The 20,818-nt window shown below is 47.0% G+C and overlaps 1 protein-coding gene across 7 annotated transcripts in view; it reads left to right on the top strand.

Annotated features, from left to right (window-relative positions):
- Nucleotides 1–20,818, top strand: part of CACNA1I (calcium voltage-gated channel subunit alpha1 I) — a 149,502-nt gene that overhangs the window by 118,077 nt on the left and 10,607 nt on the right. For all 7 annotated transcript variants that reach the window (XM_069002736.1, XM_069002739.1, XM_069002738.1 and 4 more), the window contains exons 11-29: nucleotides 84–269; nucleotides 945–1,062; nucleotides 1,548–1,703; nucleotides 2,157–2,247; nucleotides 4,198–4,400; nucleotides 5,535–5,951; nucleotides 6,832–6,932; nucleotides 7,983–8,106; nucleotides 8,927–8,995; nucleotides 9,871–10,055; nucleotides 10,392–10,518; nucleotides 11,592–11,717; nucleotides 12,186–12,275; nucleotides 12,694–12,886; nucleotides 13,975–14,126; nucleotides 15,848–15,957; nucleotides 16,562–16,695; nucleotides 17,417–17,487; nucleotides 20,369–20,447. In XM_069002736.1, coding sequence (XP_068858837.1) covers nucleotides 84–269; nucleotides 945–1,062; nucleotides 1,548–1,703; nucleotides 2,157–2,247; nucleotides 4,198–4,400; nucleotides 5,535–5,951; nucleotides 6,832–6,932; nucleotides 7,983–8,106; nucleotides 8,927–8,995; nucleotides 9,871–10,055; nucleotides 10,392–10,518; nucleotides 11,592–11,717; nucleotides 12,186–12,275; nucleotides 12,694–12,886; nucleotides 13,975–14,126; nucleotides 15,848–15,957; nucleotides 16,562–16,695; nucleotides 17,417–17,487; nucleotides 20,369–20,447 — 2,732 coding nt within the window. The remainder of the gene's footprint in view (nucleotides 1–83; nucleotides 270–944; nucleotides 1,063–1,547; nucleotides 1,704–2,156; nucleotides 2,248–4,197; nucleotides 4,401–5,534; nucleotides 5,952–6,831; nucleotides 6,933–7,982; nucleotides 8,107–8,926; nucleotides 8,996–9,870; nucleotides 10,056–10,391; nucleotides 10,519–11,591; nucleotides 11,718–12,185; nucleotides 12,276–12,693; nucleotides 12,887–13,974; nucleotides 14,127–15,847; nucleotides 15,958–16,561; nucleotides 16,696–17,416; nucleotides 17,488–20,368; nucleotides 20,448–20,818) is intronic.

Here is a 20,818-nt window from a genome sequence, read left to right as displayed (position 1 = left end):
CATTGTCATTCCTTGTTTTCTTCTGTTTGTTCACTTGTCTTTTGTTTTGTCCCTTGTACTTCCTGTGCCTCTCTGGACCACAGCATCTGGGAGATCATTGGGCAGGCAGACGGGGGCCTCTCTGTGCTGAGGACGTTCCGACTCCTCCGGGTGCTGAAGCTGGTGCGTTTCATGCCTGCGCTGCGCCGCCAGCTTGTGGTGCTGATGAAGACTATGGATAACGTAGCCACCTTCTGCATGCTCCTGATGCTCTTCATCTTCATATTCAGGTGAGGAGGCAGTCAGCTCACAGTGTTCTGGAGTAGCACTGTGTGGGTCATGGGGCAGCAGCTTCAGAGCATGACTGCATAACTCATGTTGCCCATTGCTCTAGGCCAAGGCAGCACTGACAAACATTTATTTGTTCATAAGGGCTGAAATTACTTCTGCATTAAATTGGATTCAGCAGCTGAGGATTTTGGCCTGGATGGGGTGGTGAGATACTGCCAACAAATGCAAACATTGAGCATAACATCCCATTGCAGGATAGATGAAGTCTCCTGGTAATCAATACTGGCTACAGGAACAGTTCAGCCTGGAGGCTGACTCTGGCAGAAGAGCAGCAGGAAGCAACCAAGAAAGTTTGTCTGTGCAGGCCATGGATACCCTGATAGCAAGATGAAGAAATATGAGAGTAAAAAAGGACAATAGAGAGAACAGATCTGAATGACAGGTTGGAGGGAATTTATGAGCTGAGTCAGCACAGATGGAAAGCAAATTTTTTGGTGACCCACAGGATTGCAATATGTAATTCCTTCTACACAGATAGGTCCCAGTGGTCAGACTGTGTTCTTGTACCCCTTGCTGCTGTGATGTTGCATTAGATTTTCAGGAGAAGAGAATTACTCTGACGAGTTCATTGTGGAGGCAGAGATATTTATATTTGACATCATCTTGTTCTAAAGCATCCTGGGAATGCATATCTTTGGTTGCAAGTTCAGCCTCAGGACAGACACAGGAGACACAGTTCCTGACCGAAAGAATTTTGACTCCCTGCTCTGGGCCATCGTCACCGTCTTCCAGGTGAGCCCACTTGCTCTCTATGGGTGGGCCATGGCAAAGTGAAGAGGATCAGGAGATGTTTTTTCCTCACTGAGGAGCACTGCACTGACTCCTGACAGCACAAAAGGCTGTGTAAAAGACTTTTGTGTGATGTTTGGAGGAAGAACAATTGAATATTGGAACCAAACAACTGGTGTATATCTCAAACAGGGGAGCTCCTTCCTTCCTAGGAGACAGTGTGCAAAGGTCTCTCCTGTTGTGACAACTCCCAAGTTTAACACTTTCCCCTCAGCACATGACTGCCCTAATGGTTGCTCCTGTTTCTTCTTGCTCAGCTATGGTTTTTGGTGCAGTGCCACAGCTGGACAGTGACAGGGGGTGTGTGGTTATGGGGAAGTTCAGAGGCCTGGTCTGGTCCTGATGTGTATTCTTTGACTGTCCTTTTCTGGGAATCCCCTTCCTGTTCTTCCTTCACGTTTATCTGACTTTCTCTTCCTCTCTCGCAGATCCTAACCCAGGAGGACTGGAATGTTGTTCTCTATAATGGCATGGCCTCCACCTCGCCGTGGGCTTCCCTCTACTTTGTGGCTCTCATGACATTTGGCAATTATGTACTCTTCAATCTGCTGGTGGCCATTCTTGTGGAAGGGTTTCAAGCTGAGGTGAGTTGCCACCAAGGCTTCATCAGGAGGAGGAACAGAGGTACTAAAAAAGGGCTCCTTTGTGACACTTTGAGGATACTGGACTGGAGGATTTACAAAGTGTCACCCCTCACTCATGAAATGACCCTTGCTAGGGTAGTCTTCAATTAAACAAAAGAAAAAACCCCAGAGTTAATCCTTGCAAGGATGGTAAGCCATGCAAGGCTCACTGGAAGGGGATTCACAATTTCTGTTCTGTGTAACACAACAGAATCTACCTTAGGGTGAGTCCTTTACCCATCCAAAAGCAGCAATGCAGTGTATCAGCCATCCTAAATCACGCAAGACTCTTTCCAGTGATCACGCTGGATGCCTAACTGCCAAGGACAATTTTGCAGTTGTTCCAGAAAGGAAAGACAAAAACAAATGGTCTTTTCTGTTTGAGTTCCCAACTTCTAAATTTGTGTGTTCCAGGGTGATGCCAACCGGTCATACTCAGATGAAGATCAGAGTTCTTCAAACATGGAGGAGTTTGATCAGTTCCAAGAGGTCCAGGAAGGCTCAGGTACAGTAACTCACACAGTCTTATTTGCTTGTGTCCTACTGCTGTTTGGTGAGAAATCTAAAAGCAGATTCTGCAGAAAATTCACTCGCACCTCTGAGAACTTGCCAGTTTTTATTTTGAACTTTATGCCAGTTTGTGGTGTTATTTGTGGAAAAACAGAGATATGTTGGCATCCTGAGGAATGTGGTAGCTAAGTGGAACAGTTCTTGAATGACCTCCAGAACAGCAACTGGAAGTGAGAAGTGAGGCTGTCTCTGCTTATCTTCAGGGTAACCATTTCAAGAAAACTGTGCCCAAATCTGAAACCACATTTGGAGAGGGGATACCAAGACGGTAAAAAGGACTCAGGCAAATTTGGAAGCTTTGCTTCATAGTGAGAGACTAATGAAGCTTAGAGAAATCAGGAAAGTTACTTGATCACTCTCTCTGTAGTTGTAGACCATAAGGAGGGATTTGTGATGGTAGATAGCTCTTTAATTGAGCAGAGAAAAGCATAATGAGATTGTAGAGGTTGGAAGCTCAAGCTAGACAAATTCAGGCTGAAAAAAAAGCCATGTATTTTCAAGGAAAGATAATTAACAGTGGGAACAACCTGAATACGAACTGCCTTGTAAGGTCTCCATCCCTTGAAGTCTTCCCTCAAAGACTGAAAGTCTTTCTACAAGAGGCATTATACTTCAAACAGGACTTGGTGGCCAGGAGCAGCAGGAGTAGCTTACTCTGCAATGGATGGTGAGCCAGGAGTTAAAAGGGGAGAGAGAGCCAGGCAGGAGGGCAGGGGCCACACTGCACATTCTTGCACAAGGTGAGCAGAGCAGGTCCACTGACACTAGTGAGGATCTGCCAATGGTTCAGTGATTTCCAGGCAAGCCTACAGTGGTGAGGAAGGTCTGAGGTCAAGCCAAGAAGCCCAGTCAGCAAGACAAGATCAGTATCAGCAAGGTGCAAGGACAGGCACAAGCATACTCACAGCCCAACTCAGACAAGCACCACAGGCACATTTCTGAGTGTAAATGCAGCTCCCACAGCAGGGAGCAGTGGCTCCAGTTATTGGCTCACAGTTTTTCCTGCAACTTAGCTCTTTTCAAAGCAGTCCTATCCTGAGTTACATGGCTGCACCACATCAGAGCTTATGCTGAATGTAGGCAGTCAAACCTCTGAGATGGCAGAGGAGGAAGAGGTTACAGAGGTGTTGGTGCTCTCATGGCTGTCTGTCATGCAGACATGGATAGGTGACCTTCATTATGCAGTAAGTCAAACAAAAATTATTGTTCTAGTCCTTTCAGGCATTATAATCCAACACCCTGTCCTCTCCATGCATCTCAAAAAATGCTGATGGCCATCTACAGGACCTAACATTTCCCTCAAAAGTGTCCTTGATCTTAAAGGCCAATGATCAGTCATTTGGAGAAGTGCAGTGTAGTAGCATAGACTGGGATGCAGTTTGTGTATGCAGTATGGTTGCAGGAGTTTTAAGGTGACCTCAGTACACGGATGGTTGGGGCTATCCCTACATCTTAGTCCCTTGCTCAATGTTTCAGCCTAACTGCTTTAAGTAGCCAATCTGAGAGCTGGTAGAATTTGTTCAGGCCTGAAGATGCTGGTGTCTGCTCTTGGCATGCAGAAGCACGTTCTCGTCCTCCGTTCGGCTTCGTGCTCTGCCTGTCAGTCTGAGGCTGCTTGGCCACCACTCTGCTTGTCTGTCTGTCCCCAAGGAGAGATGTGGTCGGTTTTGGAGACTGAGGAAATGACTTTAAAGCCTTCCCAGCTTTGCACTGCCTTTGTCACCACACCCTAAATCAGAGGAATTGATGTTGATTGATTCTAAAGGGATAATAATCTGTTAGCTGCTGTTAAAACGTTAAACTGCTAAGGCATCAAAGCATCACTGGGTAGTGAGGAACCCACCTTCTTCTTTCCTCATTCTTCTTTCTCCCTCTTTCCACTCAGATCCTAAGCTCTGTGCAATTCCTGTGACCCCTAATGGGCACTTGGACCCATCCTTGCCCTCTTCCAACCCACCAATGGCTGCTGGGGGGGTCACCAACTCTTCACGCAACTCACTGCAGCTTGACCAGATCCGTGTGGCTGTTGGCTCCCGGAAGAGCAGTGTGATGTCCCTGGGGAGAATGACCTATGACCAGCGGTCCTTGGTGAGTGAGGGAGTATAAATGTGTGTCATACCCTTCTTTTGAAGGCCAAGCACTTTGCTGGCTTTCTGCCATCACCTGGGGATTTCTGGGAAGAATTGCCCTGCTGCCGTAGGCACCTAACACAACTGCATTGCCCGTCTTTAGAATCCAGATCAGTTCACATTATTTCTCTAAACTTCCAGATTTTGGAAGTCTATTTCCAGGTTAGTTATCTATATTCCTTTGAGTGTGGGAGAGGGAGAACACCAAGACAGTCTCCCTCTTACAGTGAAACACATTTTTCTTCCTTGCCTTTTCCTTGTTTTCCTAGAGTAAAGGACACAAAATGATGCCTTAAGAGCATAGGAACATCTAGGTGATGCCAGAACCAACTCCTATTACAGTTGGATTTTTGTATCAGAGCTTTTCTAACAGTGAAAATCTTGTCTTTGAGCTCCCCATAGCAGATTCTGCTGCCCCATAGCACTTCCCCAAGCACTGCAGGTTGTCTAACCAGTGCATCTCAGACCTGTCCAACTTGTAACATCAGCTCCTGGGCTTTCTACCCACTGGCATACACAACTCTGGGGAGTGCCTCAGTGCTTAAAGGGCTCATGCCCCTGTTATTTCCAAACAGCGAGTGCTAGCAGCCACATACTACATGATAACTTGCTGATGGGGTTGGACTAGACTGTGACCAACAAGCCTGTTTTTCTCATTTCTCCCTTTTACGAAGACTGTACTCAAAGATGGTGTGTCAGATGATCCATCACCGTGTACCTTGTGTTATCCTGAACCCCAGTGTAAAAAGCTGCCAATCAGATTTTTTGAGAGCTTTACTCTTGCTCTGTGCTGGTGTAAGTAACAATATCAGGCACCTGGCCTTTGGCTTTATTACTTACCTTCCCTGAAAGTGCTTTGCACGCAGATGGTGCTATAAAGTAATCACAGCCAACACCATTGCTAACTCATTATCAATTTATTGTCAGATTTACAGAGATTGCTGCTAAATTCCCACCATGCAACTTGCTTGACATCTGATAAATGGCAGCCTTCTGGCTTAGGGGCCTAGGGAGAAATCTGTGATCTGAGAGAGGATCACGTGCTCCCTCCTTGTGCCCAGAGTCACTGAGTCCCCATCCCGCTCCCTTACAGTCCAGCTCCCGCAGTTCCCACTATGGTGCCTGGAGCCGCAGCGGAGCCTGGGGAAGCCGTCGCTCCAGCTGGAACAGCCTGGCCCGGGGACACAGCCTGAAACACAAACCTCCCTCAGCTGAGCATGAGTCCCTCCTGTCTGGGGAAATGCACAAGGCAGCAGATGGGGAGCCGGATGGGACAGGAAGGGTGTTTCATCACCGCCGGACACTCTCTCTGGATAACAAAGGCTCCTGTGACCTGCTGGAGTTGGCCTCGGTCCCTTCTGGCCACAGAGTGACCCATAGGCTGGGAGCACCGCCTGGGGCCAGTGAGCATCAGGACTGCAATGGCAAAATGCCCAGTATTGTCAAGGAGATCTTCCCAAAGATGAACAACCACAAAGAAGGGGGAGAGGATGATGAAGAAATAGATTATGTGAGTACTTGGTGGAGGAGCCTGGGGTTACATCACAGTGCTCTGGGAAATCCCAAATCCATCCTCAAATTTCAGTCTTCTTGCGTGTGTCTGGGAAAGCTTGCAAAGGTGCTTTAGGAAGGCTGGAGGACAGCACTGAACGCAGATAGGACCTTCAGGCACAGACAAGCTCACACCACATTGTCAGGCTGCCTGCAAGGCAGGTGGATGGTGGGAGGAAGGCGGATGTGAGACATACGTGTGGTCATTCAGGGGCTGTTATTTCAGAGCCAGTGATTTCTGCAGGGTAGGAGAGGTCAGGCTGTGTAACAGTGACAGTTTTGCATGGGGGACATCAGCAGACCAGAGCAGGAAGCACAGGCACCACAGGCAAGGCAAGTGGGTTTTGTGGTATCAGCCTGGAGGACAGCAATCTGTGAGCAGTTTAGAGGGTGGAAAAAGTGGAGTGAGGGTCAGTAGAAAATTGAACAGACATATATGTCTGTATGAAATTCCCAGCCCAAGTGCCAACAGAAGGCTTTTTTGTTCTGGCTTCTTACATTTAGCTGAGGTAGGGAGGACACATTGCCCTCATGTAACACAGTCCCTCTAAGACCTCTAAGAACGCGTCATGGACAGCATCCTACTCTAAAAAGGACACCAGCAGTTTTATTTGTCATGATTCAGGTAGGAAACCAGATGCCAAGAGGTAGACAAGCCCTGGCAAAGCAGCTTCTACCTTCTTTTCCATTACTTGTTGCCTTTGAGTTGATTTTTCTCAGTCGGGGGATTAAAGAAAAGCAGGTGGTGGTGCATTTGAGTCAGATGTGAAAGGAAGAATATCTCTCTCAGGCAAGTGAGAAGGTCACCAGTGGCAATTGCTTCTGCTGCATCCCTACAGAGCCTGTGCTTTCGCATCCGGAAGATGATGGAAGTCTACAAGCCAGACTGGTGTGAGTTACGGGAAGACTGGTCCATATATCTCTTCTCCCCACAGAACAGGTTTGTGCAGTTTTTGCCATGAGAGGGTTGAGAAGAGGGGGTAGATTCTGTTGCTCTGCTGGCCACATCCCCTGATGTTAGGTTGCAATTTTAACCTCACCAGCTGAGAATGTGTGTTTTCTCCTCCCTTGTCCCTTCTACACCCAAACGACATTTCTTTTCCTAAATTCTGGCAATGAAAGGAAAGTTGAGCATCCTAAATAGCTATTGTGATCTTCCCTCCCTTTGGAGCATCCCATTTTTATTTTCTGTAATCATAAATATTTATAGCAAAGCAAGGCAAAGAATACTAATGTTAGCACAAAGAGGATAAAGAATGTATTATTGATGACTCCATAATACTGATATTTCTTCCCCTGGTACCAGAATAGTGTCTTCATTTAATTTACTGTCCCAGTACCAACTTACCAGCAGTTATATCACACATTTAGGGTAAAGTTAAAATTCTTCTTGCCTAAAAAAAGAGGAAAATTGGGTTGAATTCTTCATGTTAAAGAGATCTTCTCACCAGGAGAAAATGTCCATGTACTCCAGCCAACACTATTCTCACCCATGTATATTGCCCCTTGAAAAGAAAGGGTTTCATTACAGGTCACAAGGGAGAGCTTGTGTGACACCTATGTTAATCTACACAGTGTCTTTCAGAAGTGTGGTCCCCGTGACTGCCAACCTACCTGCCTCTCCTGAGCTTTCAGCATCCGGCCTCTTCGCTGTGGGGTGGCACAAAGTGTGAGTTTGGGAGGAAAACTAGAATTCAGCCTCTTTACAAGGCAAGAGAGGAGCACAGAGTCATAGTGGTTAGGAAACCACTCTGGCACTGGGGAAATCAATGGAGGGTTCAGCTCATTGCTCTGCCCTTGCTCTGCTCCAGGCTCCCTGTGTGACCATGTACCACCCTAGGCTATTGCCATTTCAAAGGACATCAGTATCATAGATAGGAAAGCTGCTATATCGGAGCCCAGTTTTGGCCAGAATGCTTAATTCTGTGTCATCTTTGTTCCTAAATTCATTCTGCCCAAGGCACAAGTGCCTACTGGAAATTTCTTGCAGGTTTCGCCTCCTCTGCCAAACCATCATTGCTCACAAGCTCTTTGACCACGTAGTGCTGGCCTTCATCTTCCTGAACTGCATCACGATTGCCCTGGAAAGACCCCAGATTGAGCACAGAAGCACGGTGAGAACCATTACCTGTCACCCATTTTTTGGCACAGCCTCTAACAGTGATTCTTAAGTGTTGCTGGTACTGGTATGATATCTGGAAGAACTTGAGCTCAGACTCATCTATTCAAATACCTAAGTATTAGTAATTGACATGAATGTGTGCTTCCCCTGCAGACTCTTGTAATAGGGCAACCCACTTTATAATACAGAAAGCCCAGTTCCTTCTGTCTTGGGAAGTAAGAGTCTCCTCCAGGAACCTGCATATAAGAGATGAATAGCAAAAGGGACAAGGACTGGGAGCTGAAAGATAGAAGTAGCTTCCATGCTGTAGGAATGGCACATCATCATTCATGTATGCTGCTCTTGAGCTATCTTGGAGGAGGCTCAAGCTGGCAAGTGAAATTACTTTTCCTGCTTGTCTGCCTTAGCTGACGCCCAGACTCTGCTGCACTTGGACACGATCTGTGGTCTGTGCTCAGCAGTGCTTTGGGAAGGAGTCCCAGGTCAGTGCAGCAGGTCAGGCCTGAGAAGCACTGACAGAACAGGGCAGGGAGTGCCTTGAAACCAGATTTGCAGGGTGCAAAAAAATCCCAGCCACTATGCCCTGCAGAGCTGCATAGGATCCTGTCCCAGCCAAGGTGTATGAACTGAAAGCTGCCTAGCACTGACCTCTGCCAAGGACACCTCCCTTATTTCTTCAGCTTTCAGACTCTTCACAGGAATGCAAAAATATCAAGATCATCAGAGGGGCCTGACAGAGTAACAAGAAGTAGTCAAAATACATTTAAGGTCTTTCTCTGTTTTGTTTTTTTTTTTGTTTATTTTATTTCTAGGAAAGAATCTTTCTCACTGTGTCCAACTACATTTTCACAGCAATCTTTGTAGCTGAGATGACACTGAAGGTAAGTTACTGGAGATGAACAGCTCAGAGCCTTTTTCCAGTGTCAAACACAGTTCATGTTTCATCAGCACCCTTTTAAAATCTGTTCATCTTTTTGGTGTGCCAGTCCTTCCCTCTACCTTTATAACGGCAGATATTGCCTGGGGTTGAGTCCTGGAATGTCAGGCTTAGAGGAGATGTTTATCCTAGGCTTTAGATCCAGCTGGATCTTATTATTCATAAAGGATAGCTGGCATTCAAGTATGGATTTTGTAATGATGTTAAATGTCCATTCCCTTTTTCCTGGAGCAAGAATGGCAGACATTACAACAATATTAATGACATGCTCAAAGTTGAGATAATTATTCAGTAGATTTCAAAGTACTTTGCAAAAATCAGAAAAACTTGGTATTCCCTTCTCGTGATTGGGGAAAAGTCCTAAACTGTGTGCTGGAAGTTAAACCCCTAAAATTCATATCTGAATTTTGACCATGATTTGCAGGATGTTAAGATCTCCCCATGGCCACCAATTTCTGTAGTACCCACTGTTTTTGAGAACTGCTGGCAAACAAACTACCCCTTTAAGAGCCAGTGTATGGATTTTGGTGCCTGACTTTAACTCTCAGGTGATCTCTGAACTGGGAGACTTGCCCCAAGTCTCTGGTGTGGCAGGGAAAGGTTTCCTGTGTGTCCCCTACAGTGTCATGTTAGGGAGGCAGAAAACAGATGTTTTCCTTCACAGACACCTAGCTGAAAGGAAAAGATTATGAGATGACACTTCAGTGTCATGAGGAGTTGATAACTATTCCCCCTCCTCCCATTCTCTCCACAGTTGCCCTCTACCAGGTAACATGGAGAGGAGCTATTTCATCCCCTCTTCTCTCCCCTTTCTTCCAGGTGGTCTCTCTAGGCCTGTATTTTGGGGACCAGGCTTATCTCCGCAGCAGTTGGAACGTCTTGGATGGCTTCTTGGTCTTCGTGTCTCTCATTGACATTGTGGTTTCAGTGGCCTCTGCTGGCGGTGCCAAAATTCTGGGGGTGCTGCGAGTGCTCCGGTTGCTGCGCACCCTACGTCCCCTCCGGTCAGAACCCCACCAAGCCCTTCTCACCCCCCTCTTCCCACTGGTTATCCCCAGGAAGGGTCCCAGAGTCAGATCCAGCTGGGCCAGGCAAAGTGTGGTCTTTGACAAGCAATAAGCCACAGGGAGGTCCCCCTTAGCCATATGGGTCTGATGCTGGAGGTACCTCATCAGACAACAAATCCATGGGAGAGAAGGCTTTTTGATCACAGGGGAGTGATCTCCACTGAGGGGTCACTGCACAGGGAGACGGGGGTCTGCTGCTGCTGAAAATTCTTTGCTTAGGCCAAATGCCCCTGCCCTGTCCCCCTGTCACCCTTCCCCTTCCTTCCCTTCCAGAGTCATCAGTCGAGCCCCTGGCCTGAAGCTGGTGGTGGAGACACTCATTTCTTCCCTCAAGCCCATAGGAAACATTGTCCTCATCTGCTGTGCTTTCTTCATCATCTTTGGCATCCTGGGTGTGCAGGTAGGTTGTTGCTGTCCATCAAACAGCCCTTGAGCTCCCACCCCTATTGCCATGGGCACCTGTACCCCCAGGTTCTATAACAGACACAGGGAGCCGAGCAGAGCAGGAGAGACAGAGAAGCCAGTCAATTTTCTGTATTTGCCCTCTTCCACAGGTCGTCTCCATTATCACACAGCCTTTGCCAAGCACAGACAGGTGCTCAGCAAGTGCAGGCATTGCTGGACATGAGAGACAGGAGTTCCACCTGGCAGCAGCTGCATCGGGGTTTGGGTCAGCATTGTTGGGAGAGCCCAGGGCTGGCACAGCACAGGGCTCGCTGGACGCATCCATGTCACCCCACAAGGGCAAGCAGCTCAGCTCCTGCTCACATGAACCCTGCCTCCAGCCAGCTCTCTTTCTCCCCCTCACTCTGAGCCCTAATTCCACCCACAAACTTCTTTAATTTTTTTATTTAATCCTCTTTATTTTTGGCTGTTGCATTGCAGAGGAGCGAGGGTGTGGGCGTTACTTCCATCTCAGGGAATGCGCTATACTTAGTTTGCTCTGATGCATCTGTACAAATGCACAATCCAGTACCTTCCATATGGGGAAAGGAGCCCTGGGCAGAAGAGTCACAGCAGTGCAGTGCAGCTTTTTGAAAAAATACGTATGAGAAGAAGAGGATGTTTTTTTCTGGTCCTTTACCCTCAGATGAGATCTTCTTTTCCTATCAGCACTCTCAGTAACTGGGAAGCAGGGAGGGAAGATTACTCTAGGGGACTGATTAGAAGATACTTTTTCCCTTTGTACTCAAAAAGGCTGCCTTAAGGACTGTCAGATGGTGGGCTTACAGTCACTGCTGGCCTGGGGCAATGGAGGAGGCTGAAAAGCCAAGTGTGAGCTTACAAGGGTGGTCCTGGCTCCTTTGCAATGGTTGAAACTGTGCTCTATATTGTGTTGGTGGCGTCCCTGTCATGCTCTATGTGGCTTGCAGTCTTGCAGGCCATGCAGCATCTTGGCAGCTCCTGTACATCCCAGGGAGCATGGGGAACCCTGTGGGGAAAGGGGCTGATGGGGTCACTCCCCTCCTGCAGCTTTTCAAGGGCAAGTTCTACCACTGCCTGGGGGTCGACATCAGGAACATCACCAACCGGTCTGACTGTGTGGCAGCCAACTACAAGTGGGTGCACCACAAGTACAACTTCGACAACCTGGGACAGGTGAGTTTGCCCACAGCTCCTTCCTCTGACAGGAACCCATCAAAGGGATTGTCTCCTCCCCAGGGAACAGATGCAGTGCCTGGAAAGCCAATGCCTGGGCCAGAAGGAGCAGTTATTTGGCCTGGGTGTCCATGCAGAAGCTGTGTCACTAGTGGGCTGTTATCAGGATGACACTTAGAGGATGAGGGGGAAAGAAAAGTGGTGGCAGCAGAGAGCTTGATTTTTCTGTTTTCTCCTGCCATGAAGCAGATGTTCTTCACAACCTCTCTCCTCTGGTGGATCTGGCTGTACATGGCTTCCTGTCACCCCCTCCCTGTCCTCCACAGGGGAAGGAGCAGGTTTTGATGTGTGCAGAGACACAGGAAGAGTATTTCGGTGCTGTGTGTGTTAGAGCATAAACCCACAATATTTTTTTTCCTGCCTGCCAGATGCACCTGCTCCACATCTGCTTTGCTTTATATGTTGCAGGCTCTGATGTCCCTCTTTGTTCTGGCTTCCAAGGATGGCTGGGTGAATATTATGTATAATGGACTAGATGCTGTGGCTGTTGACCAGCAGGTACATGGACTTTCATGTGAAAGGACCTTTGTCATTTTCCTTGTGCTAGTAGGGCAGAAGCGTGCTTTAATGTCCTGCTTCAGATATCTCCCTTAAACCAAGAGTCCCTTCCAGGCCCTATCTGAATCCTTTGCTCACCTATTTGCAAGGGGTCAGGTCCATGGTCTTGTCTGGTCCATGCAGGGAGGTGTAGCTGTGGCTGTGCTGTGGGTGTCTGTGGTAGTGTCAGTGGGCCTTTATCAATTCATAATGAAGAAGCAATAGTGCCATGTGTCTTTCTGGGCATGCTGGCTCCCTCCTGGCCCACACATGGTTATTTCAATACCTTGTAAAGCAGGAACTGTTGGGCTGCTGCCCACTGCATCCCTATTCCTCTACTGCTAAGACAATCACTGCCTCTGTTCTGCTTTCACTCCAGCCAGTGACCAACAACAACCCCTGGATGCTCCTCTACTTCATTTCCTTTCTCCTCATCGTCAGCTTCTTTGTGCTCAACATGTTTGTGGGGGTGGTGGTGGAGAACTTCCACAAGTGCCGGCAGCACCAGGAGGCTGAGGAGGCGCGCCGGCGGGAGGAGAAGCGCCTGCGACGCTTGGAGAAGAAGCGAAGGAGTAAGGCACAGCCTAAGTGTTTGGTTGGTTCGTAGGCCAAGGTTTTCTGAGAAAAACCTTTTCCTCTTCTTTTTCTTTCCCAATGGGCTGGTCTCCAAAATCCATCGCTCGTGGCCGTGCTCTCAGCCTTCCTCCCCGCACCACTGCTGTGTCACCACACATGCCACTGGGGCGGTCTGAGGAAGAGGGGTGGCTGAGGAGGTCTGCTGGGACTCCAGGGAAGGCACTGGGGAGGGGTTTTAGCACCCCCTTCCTCAGGAGACAATGTACCAAAAACACCCCTCTGCACATGCTGACAGGCACTGTTGGCATGGGGCATGCACACATTGATAACACTTCCTCAGCTTGGGGTAGAGTCCCACCTGGGCTTCCTGCAGCTCAGCTGGTGGTTGAAGAAAGACCTGGACAGACCATTCTTTGTGTTTAAACCCAAATTTAAAGAAGAGGGGAAAAAAAAAAAGAGGAAGACCCCTGTGTTTTGTGTCTCAGTGACCCCCGTGTTGCAGTGTCAATCCTTGGGATCCCAAACCTTCTGTGGTAAAGGAAACCCTCTATTCCTGGTGTTTCTGTCCTGTTTTGTGTTACCTTTAGATAAAAATTGCTAAAGCATACTTGCCCCTGGAAATCACCCCTACTACTCAGACTTCCATTCACAGCCTATGGGCATGCTTTCCCTTCCTCTGCTCCAGTTTTCCCCTTCTCTCCCATGACACCCCAGGGCCTCTTCTTGAACCATCTGCTCCCTTTTATCATAAGTGATCTTAATTTGTCAAGACATGCTGATTTAGCACCATTCCCACAAACACAGACTAACAGATTTTCTTTCTAGTATTCTGTTCTTTGTCTTTTTTCCTACATATTTTTCCCCACTTCTTCTTCTTTTTCTTCTTCCCCCCCCCCCCCTCCCTATGTCCTTTATCTTTACCTGTTCTTTTTTCTCTAGGTTTTTCTCTCTCCCGACTTCATTCCATTTTCTTTCAACACCTATCACCAGCCTTATGCCTTCTCCTTCCTCAGTGTTTCTTACCCATTTCTCTCTTTGTTCTAATTTCTTCCTAACTCTGCCCATATCCCTCTTTCCACCGAAGAGGCGCAGCGTTTGCCGTACTATGCTACCTACTGCCACATACGCCTCCTTATTCATTCGGTCTGCACCAGCCACTATCTGGACATCTTCATCACTTTCATCATCTGCCTCAACGTGGTCACTATGTCCTTGGAGCACTACAACCAACCTGTGGTGAGTGAGATTATGGAAATAAATCCTGCCTCTAGACATTGTTATTTTGGTACAGCTCTCTGGTGACCACTGCCCACCAGCATAAGTAGGACACTTGAGTGTCTCTAAAAACAATTGTTAAAGTTTTGTTGGAGTTAGTTTTGTAGTAGGCAAATTTGTGTGAAGAGTTTCATGTGTATCCAGAAAGGTAGTTCCTACTCAGACACTTGTTATCCATTAAAATCTTTAGAGAAGGTATCTGAGTGAGAGTCAAGCCCCTAGAAAGCATGGTGCAATTAAGTCTCTGTGCTTTATATGAGTAAGTGGATATGTGGGTCACCCAAATTTAGCTTCCTGCTCTGCTTTTTATGTGCCCCTGGATCCTAGTAGGAGTCGTGGAAGCAGCAGTGTCCTGGGAGCCTTAGGCTTTGAATCAGATTTCTGAATGTCAGCCCTATTCCCCTGCCATTTGGCCTCAGCTGAGAGAACCAGGGTGGCCGGTGGTATGTCATGGGATGGGCCATCTTTACCAAGCCACCTTTTCTTCATAACAGAAGCTGCAGGGCCAAAGTGCTGAGCAGAGCCTCTCGCAGCTGCAGAGTGTGATTCCAAATACAGCACCTTGGAGGCCAAATAAGTTTTACACTTTGCTTGGGTATAGACCATGTACCTCTCAGTGTTCCTGGCAAAGCTGTAGATGCCTTTGGTGGGAAAAATGTATGCTGCACAGATCAAAGGAGACTTCTGCCTCCATATGTAGACAAAACATTCATCATGACTTCTGCCCAATGGCGTTTCAGTTCTCTCTTCAGAAGACCCTTGGTTTAGGTGACAATGCTGGTGTCTGAACAGATTGTCTGAGGTAGCTCAGGCTTTGATCAGGAGCTGAATCTGTCTGTCCTCTTTCAAATCTACTGCTGGGCTCCTCTGTTTCTTGCCCACCTTGCCCAGCTGCCCAGCTTTCATCTTGCCCTAGATGGTGCCCAGCTTTAGGTTTCAGGAACTCTCAACCTTTATCCGTTGTCGTCCTCACATCAGATCTTTGTTCCTCAACAAGTCACTTCTCTTCCTTACTCTTCAGCTCCTTTCCTTGGAACACAGCTCCAGCCAAGCCAGCCTGCTCTGTTAAACAATCTTCTCAAAGCACTTCAAACCCTTCCAGTACAAAATGCCACCAAAAGCTGCCCACTGCTCACGCTGGTCCTTGGTAGTGGCGAAGGGGCAGCACGTAAAAGAGCCAGAAGCCAAACAGCTCAGAGGTGGGATGTGCTGGCCCCAGACCAAGGCACAGCAGGGTTTCCTCCTGTCAGTAATGGCCCGAATCCACAACCAGAGTAACCTCTGTGCTTCACTCCTGGTTGACAGCTATGCCAGTGCCATTAAAAAGGTGTCATTCAGGTGGCACAGGCTACTGGCAGAAGAAAAGCCTGATGGCATTTTGTGGATTGTCTTGCATTAGCCTCCTCCTTCTGATTATGCTAAACAGTACAGGAAAAGGAGCTGGAACCGATCCTGAGAAGAACATGGGGCAGAGGAGCTGGCTGGTGGTTGCCCTTAGTAGGCAACCTCTACATTCAAGTAGGTTGGAAGCATGGGGCAGCTTCCCCACCCCACAATGAATACTAGGGGTAGGTTCTGCACCCCACAATGAATACCTGGTGCTTAGGAGAGTCACCACACAGGGGGGTTATATCTTTGATGTTGCTTTCTCCTCAATTCTTTATCCTCTCTTTCTGTGGCAGTCCCTGGAGACCGCCCTCAAGTACTGCAACTACCTGTTCACTACCGTCTTCGTGTTTGAGGCAGTCCTCAAGCTGGTGGCGTTTGGTCTGCGACGATTCTTCAAAGACAGGTGAGCAGAGGATTGTCAACCGTGGCTGTGGGACAGCTGGGTTTAGGTTAGAGGTTTGAGCATGGTGCCCTATCTAGACTGTGAAGCGGTGGCAGAGTGCTCTGACTGCCTTCCAGTTCTGAACAGCATGGACCTAACCTCATCCTCCACAAGCTGCAATGCCTAGGCAATAGCAAGAGTTGTCCAAAAATTGCCTCTTGGTTGGAGTCTGCTCGTTGGGCTAGAAAGCAAAGGAGATGAGGTTAGAGAGAGACATTTTTTTCCTGCCCCTGAGGCAAACTCTGAGCATGCTGAAGCAGAACAAATATAGCAAAGTTGATTCGAGGTAGTAAGGCCGTAAAAAGCTGAGCCCATTAGTCAAAGCATAGTGCCATAGTAACACAGCTCCATGCTTTCAAATCAGTCTGGCTTGCCTCTGGCTGCTCAGGGTGTGTGCAAAGTGAATCTCTGTTTCTCTGGAAAAGCCCATATAGGGTGAGTCAGAGTGGGGCCTTGAACTCATACATAAGGAAATGTTTAGGATGAAGTGGAGACAATTACATTTCTTTTTCAGGGAAATGGAAAACTCTATCTTCATTTATTCTCTTGAATTTTTCTTCTAAAGGTGGAACCAGCTAGATCTGGCCATTGTGCTGCTGTCTGTCATGGGCATCACATTGGAAGAGATTGAAATCAACGCTGCTCTCCCTATTAACCCCACTATCATCCGGATCATGAGGGTGCTGCGTATTGCGCGGGGTGAGAGAGACGCTGGCCAGAGCAGGGGTGTATGTGGCCATGGAGTGCAACTTGGTGCCATGACTCAGTGAGCAGTGGCCGTAGAGTCGTGAGCTCACCCTGTCCCCAGCCATCGAGGAGCCTCTAGGGCGTCCTTCATCATATCCCAGCAGGGATTCTAGGATCTAGGACACCCTAGAAGCTCAGGCTTTCTGGTTGCCTGGGAGGTGAAGCACTGGGAGGGCGGGCAGATCATGTGAGAGCTGAACTTTCTCTGTTACTCATTTATGGGGCAACTATGGTAGTGGTGTGGGGAGAAGAGGCCACCAAGCAGACTGAAATTTGCACAGGTAAGGGCCTGAATCTTCCTGGTGGTGGCCAAGGTGTGCCAAGATGGCAATAACAGTGATGGCTGAAGGAAGAGAAAGTGATGGAAGGAAAAATCAAAGCAAAAGGACAATTAGGATACATGTTCCTGGGAAAAAGAGTGTCTGAGTGAAGCAGAAGCAGCCCAATAAGCATGGGTGGCAGAAACAGAGTATTAGGAAAAACTATATGAACTCAAGGAGAAGGAACTGGGGTTGTACAGTCAAAAGGGAGAAGAGAAATGAGGGGAAAGTCCAGTTTTTCTAGGGCAAGAGGAGACAGGACATCTGTCTTGTGCTACTGTCATTAGTAAGTCATACAAAGGATGGCTCTGAGCTCAGTCTGACTGAGGCTTCTCTTGTGCTTGTTGTGGCAGTCCTGAAGCTACTGAAGATGGCCACAGGGATGCGAGCGCTGCTGGATACAGTTGTTCAAGCCCTGCCACAGGTAAAACATCTTCCCAAAAGGCTCTCCTCTTCTGTCCCTTTTTCCAAAGGGTTTATTCTTGTGGAGTCTCAGAGGTGGTGTCTACTGTGGTGTGCAGGCAACTGACTGAAGGTCATGTCCAAGTTCTCGTGTCATTCATGAGGTTACAGCTCACCTCACCTCTCTCTTCTCCAGCACGTGAAAGAAATGAGGCTTGAATGCTGGATTTCTTCCCATCATGTCTAGCTAGTGTCTAACTGTTTGCAATTAGTTCTTGGCTCCTTTCTCCCTTCTCCATAAGAAGGGAAGAGTGATTGGAAGCCATTTCAGGAGGAAAGAAAATAATTCTGTCACTGCACCTCTCACCCTTCCCTGAATGTGCCCCTTTTTCCCTCCTTCTCTTTCATTCGCACTCTCATCACTCCTTTTCTTAGCCAGTGCTTCCCCCTTCCTACTTTCTCTTCTTTTCTCCTCCTGTACCCCTTTGTGTTTCTGAGCCTCTCATGTATGAGAAGCAGTGACACGCTCTGTTGTGGCTCACACAGCCGGCAGTTAAGCGTCTGCTGCAAGATATGGAGACAGAAGGATCTCATGATCTGTGAGTGGCAGCTGCTCCCAAACGAGATGCTGACACGGTGCTTTACACAGGCTTCAAGCCCACTGTGAGCATCCTCTGTGATGGATGAGCAGTCAGGGAGTCTGGTCCCCTTCCTTTTGGATTGTTGAGGGAGAATTGTTAAGCAAGGAGTAATGGCACCAAGTGGCTCTACGGATCATACATCAGACTAGTCCCTTGGCAGGCCCTGAGAAGGGAACTCTACTGCGTGATATCAAAATGCACAGGCATTTGTCAGTTGATTTATCAGCTAATGTGCCAGTGCTGGTGAGTGATGATGAGCTGGGAATCAATCTGAAAACAGCGTGAGTAGTTACTCAGGGAATTTACTTCTGATGTTGGTGACAATAAATGTCAATCTGTACTAGAGGAATCTGATGGCACAAAAGTGAGAGGGAAACTCTGTGATCTTTTATGGATCCCGACCTCTGTCTGATCTCCCATGCTTTTTATTAAACAATAATTATTTGTGGTTTATTATAATAGTAATAACAACGATATTAGTAATTCATATGTAGGATATACAACATCATTCAGGATAGTTGTGGACTGCAATACACTGGACAATAGAAGGAAGGAGAGATGAAGGATGTTTGTAGTGCAGGCAGATGTGGAATGCAAATTTTTATTAGTTCTGTCTCTGGTGCCACAGACTGGCTCGGTGCAGCTACTTTGCACCTTGCTGTTTTCCATTCCAGGAACCACAACAGATGATTTTTCTCAGGCAAGGATCTGGAACAGAGCAGGTCTTCAGGTCCAGCATCTGCATGTCTGTGGCATGTTTATTTTGAAACCCAGATAAATGCACACAGATATTAAAAACTGGATGAAATAGTATCCAGAAACTGTTGGTAAGAGGACTCTGCAATATATTTGCACTTAAATTATGAGATTCAACTTCTATTCCCAAAATATATTTCCTCCTCTCTTATTTATTATCTATTCATATCGCTGTCATGTAGACAAAGAAACTGAGTCATCAGACAGTTAAGTGTTTTGCTCAAGATGGCAAAGAGCACAGCTGGGACCCGTGAGTCTCTGTTTCTGGTCCTAGCCACAAACCACAAGTATATTCTTCCATATTTTCTCATTTCTGATTTTTCTGTCTCCTATTTACCTACGGCTCCTTTGCTAACCAAGTTGGTGGGTCAGGTTTTTTGGAGGTCAGTAATATCTGCCCCAAAGCAAGCAGATGTCTGAAAGTTTGGCCTCTAGGTATTCCCTGGAAGATAATAAAAAGCAGTACTTAATCCCTCCAGCATCAAAGCCTATGACTTCCTGTTGACTGGCTTTTGCTACTTCCTATAACAAGTTGGCTTTGTTTAATAAAGTTGTATAGCAGGAATAAAAAAATCACTTCATACTTAGAGTTATGTAAAAATCTGAACTTAAAGATCTAAAATCCACCAGTTTCACCACTAAAAGAATGAACCTAGTCTCCATATTTTATACACTGGGTCTTCGGGGGACAATTGAATTATGTGTAATATTAATCTCCAAGACTTATTGGCTTTGCCAAAAGAAGTAGTTTAAAATAAGCTGTCCTTTCCCTTGCGCTTTATCCTCTTCCTGACACTTCTCTTTTTGTTCCTAGAGCACAGACTCAAATCAGGGATTCTGGCTTGCTAATGGCATACAAGGCATCTCCAGTTGCTCTGTTTAAATTCCCTTCCTGTCTTTGTTACACTGCAGCAATTCTTAATAGTGAATAGAGCTTTAATTTAAAAGAGCCCTTTGGAAATGTAGTTCTCAGCTAAGTTTTATTAACTTCCTTTTCTTAACACCCTGTAGACACAGACCCAGCACGGTGTTTTCACAGCATTTACTATGGTGTCTAATTTAGTCATCAGAAATAATTCCTTCCAGTGAGTATGTAGGGAGACAGGATGTGGCAGTCCAGGGGAGTGGGTGGGCTGAATCACTTATTTCTCTCCTGAATTTGGACGGCACAGCAGTTGCAATAACTAAATTAAGATTCCTGAAGTGATGATCCTAACATAGGCCCAGTGACCACATGCATTCAGATCAGAAACTGTTTAGTGGTTCAGAAAAACTTGTTAAGTCCTTAATTTTTCCATGACTTCTCTTCCCACCTGCCTGCTTCTCCCCCAGCCCTGATGGCAACGGGAGCCATCACTGAAGATTTCTCAAGTGTTGAGCAATTGTTTGGTTGCATTTGTACACTGGGATTTCACTGCTGTTCTCTTCAGACTTTGAAATGCAGAAATACTTTCTGTACAGATGCAGTAGGCTTTGGGATAGACTGACAGTGCCGTTTGCTTTCAGGTGGGAAACCTTGGACTCCTTTTCATGCTCCTCTTTTTCATCTATGCTGCTCTAGGAGTGGAGCTCTTTGGAAAACTGGGTAAGTCTCAAGCAGACCATGCTCCAATGTGAGCTACAGACATGCTGGTTGGGGTTTCTCAAAATCAGAGCTCTTCAATAACGGGACTGAATTATTTGATGGACTTTATTCTCTCTTATGCTTAATTGATTTAAGAGGAATTTCCCTCTAAATTGTTGTTGTCCTAACAACCTAACAAAATAAAAGCAGCCTCCGTTTTCTCTTACATTCTTAAACATTTGCTTTTCCTGCACTCTGTCCCTGACTTTGCCTTCAAGATTACAAGAAAAAGTTTGTGAAAGTTTACTTACATCTCTTGCCATGGAATATTGATCAAGAAGAAAGGCAGCACAATGACATGTTGGGAGGATACTCCTGAGCAGCAGAGTTAC

Source organism: Aphelocoma coerulescens, chromosome 1A, assembly GCF_041296385.1.
Source record: "Aphelocoma coerulescens isolate FSJ_1873_10779 chromosome 1A, UR_Acoe_1.0, whole genome shotgun sequence".
Classification (NCBI taxonomy): Eukaryota; Metazoa; Chordata; class Aves; order Passeriformes; family Corvidae; genus Aphelocoma; species Aphelocoma coerulescens.
This window is presented reverse-complemented; position numbering and strand designations above follow the sequence as displayed.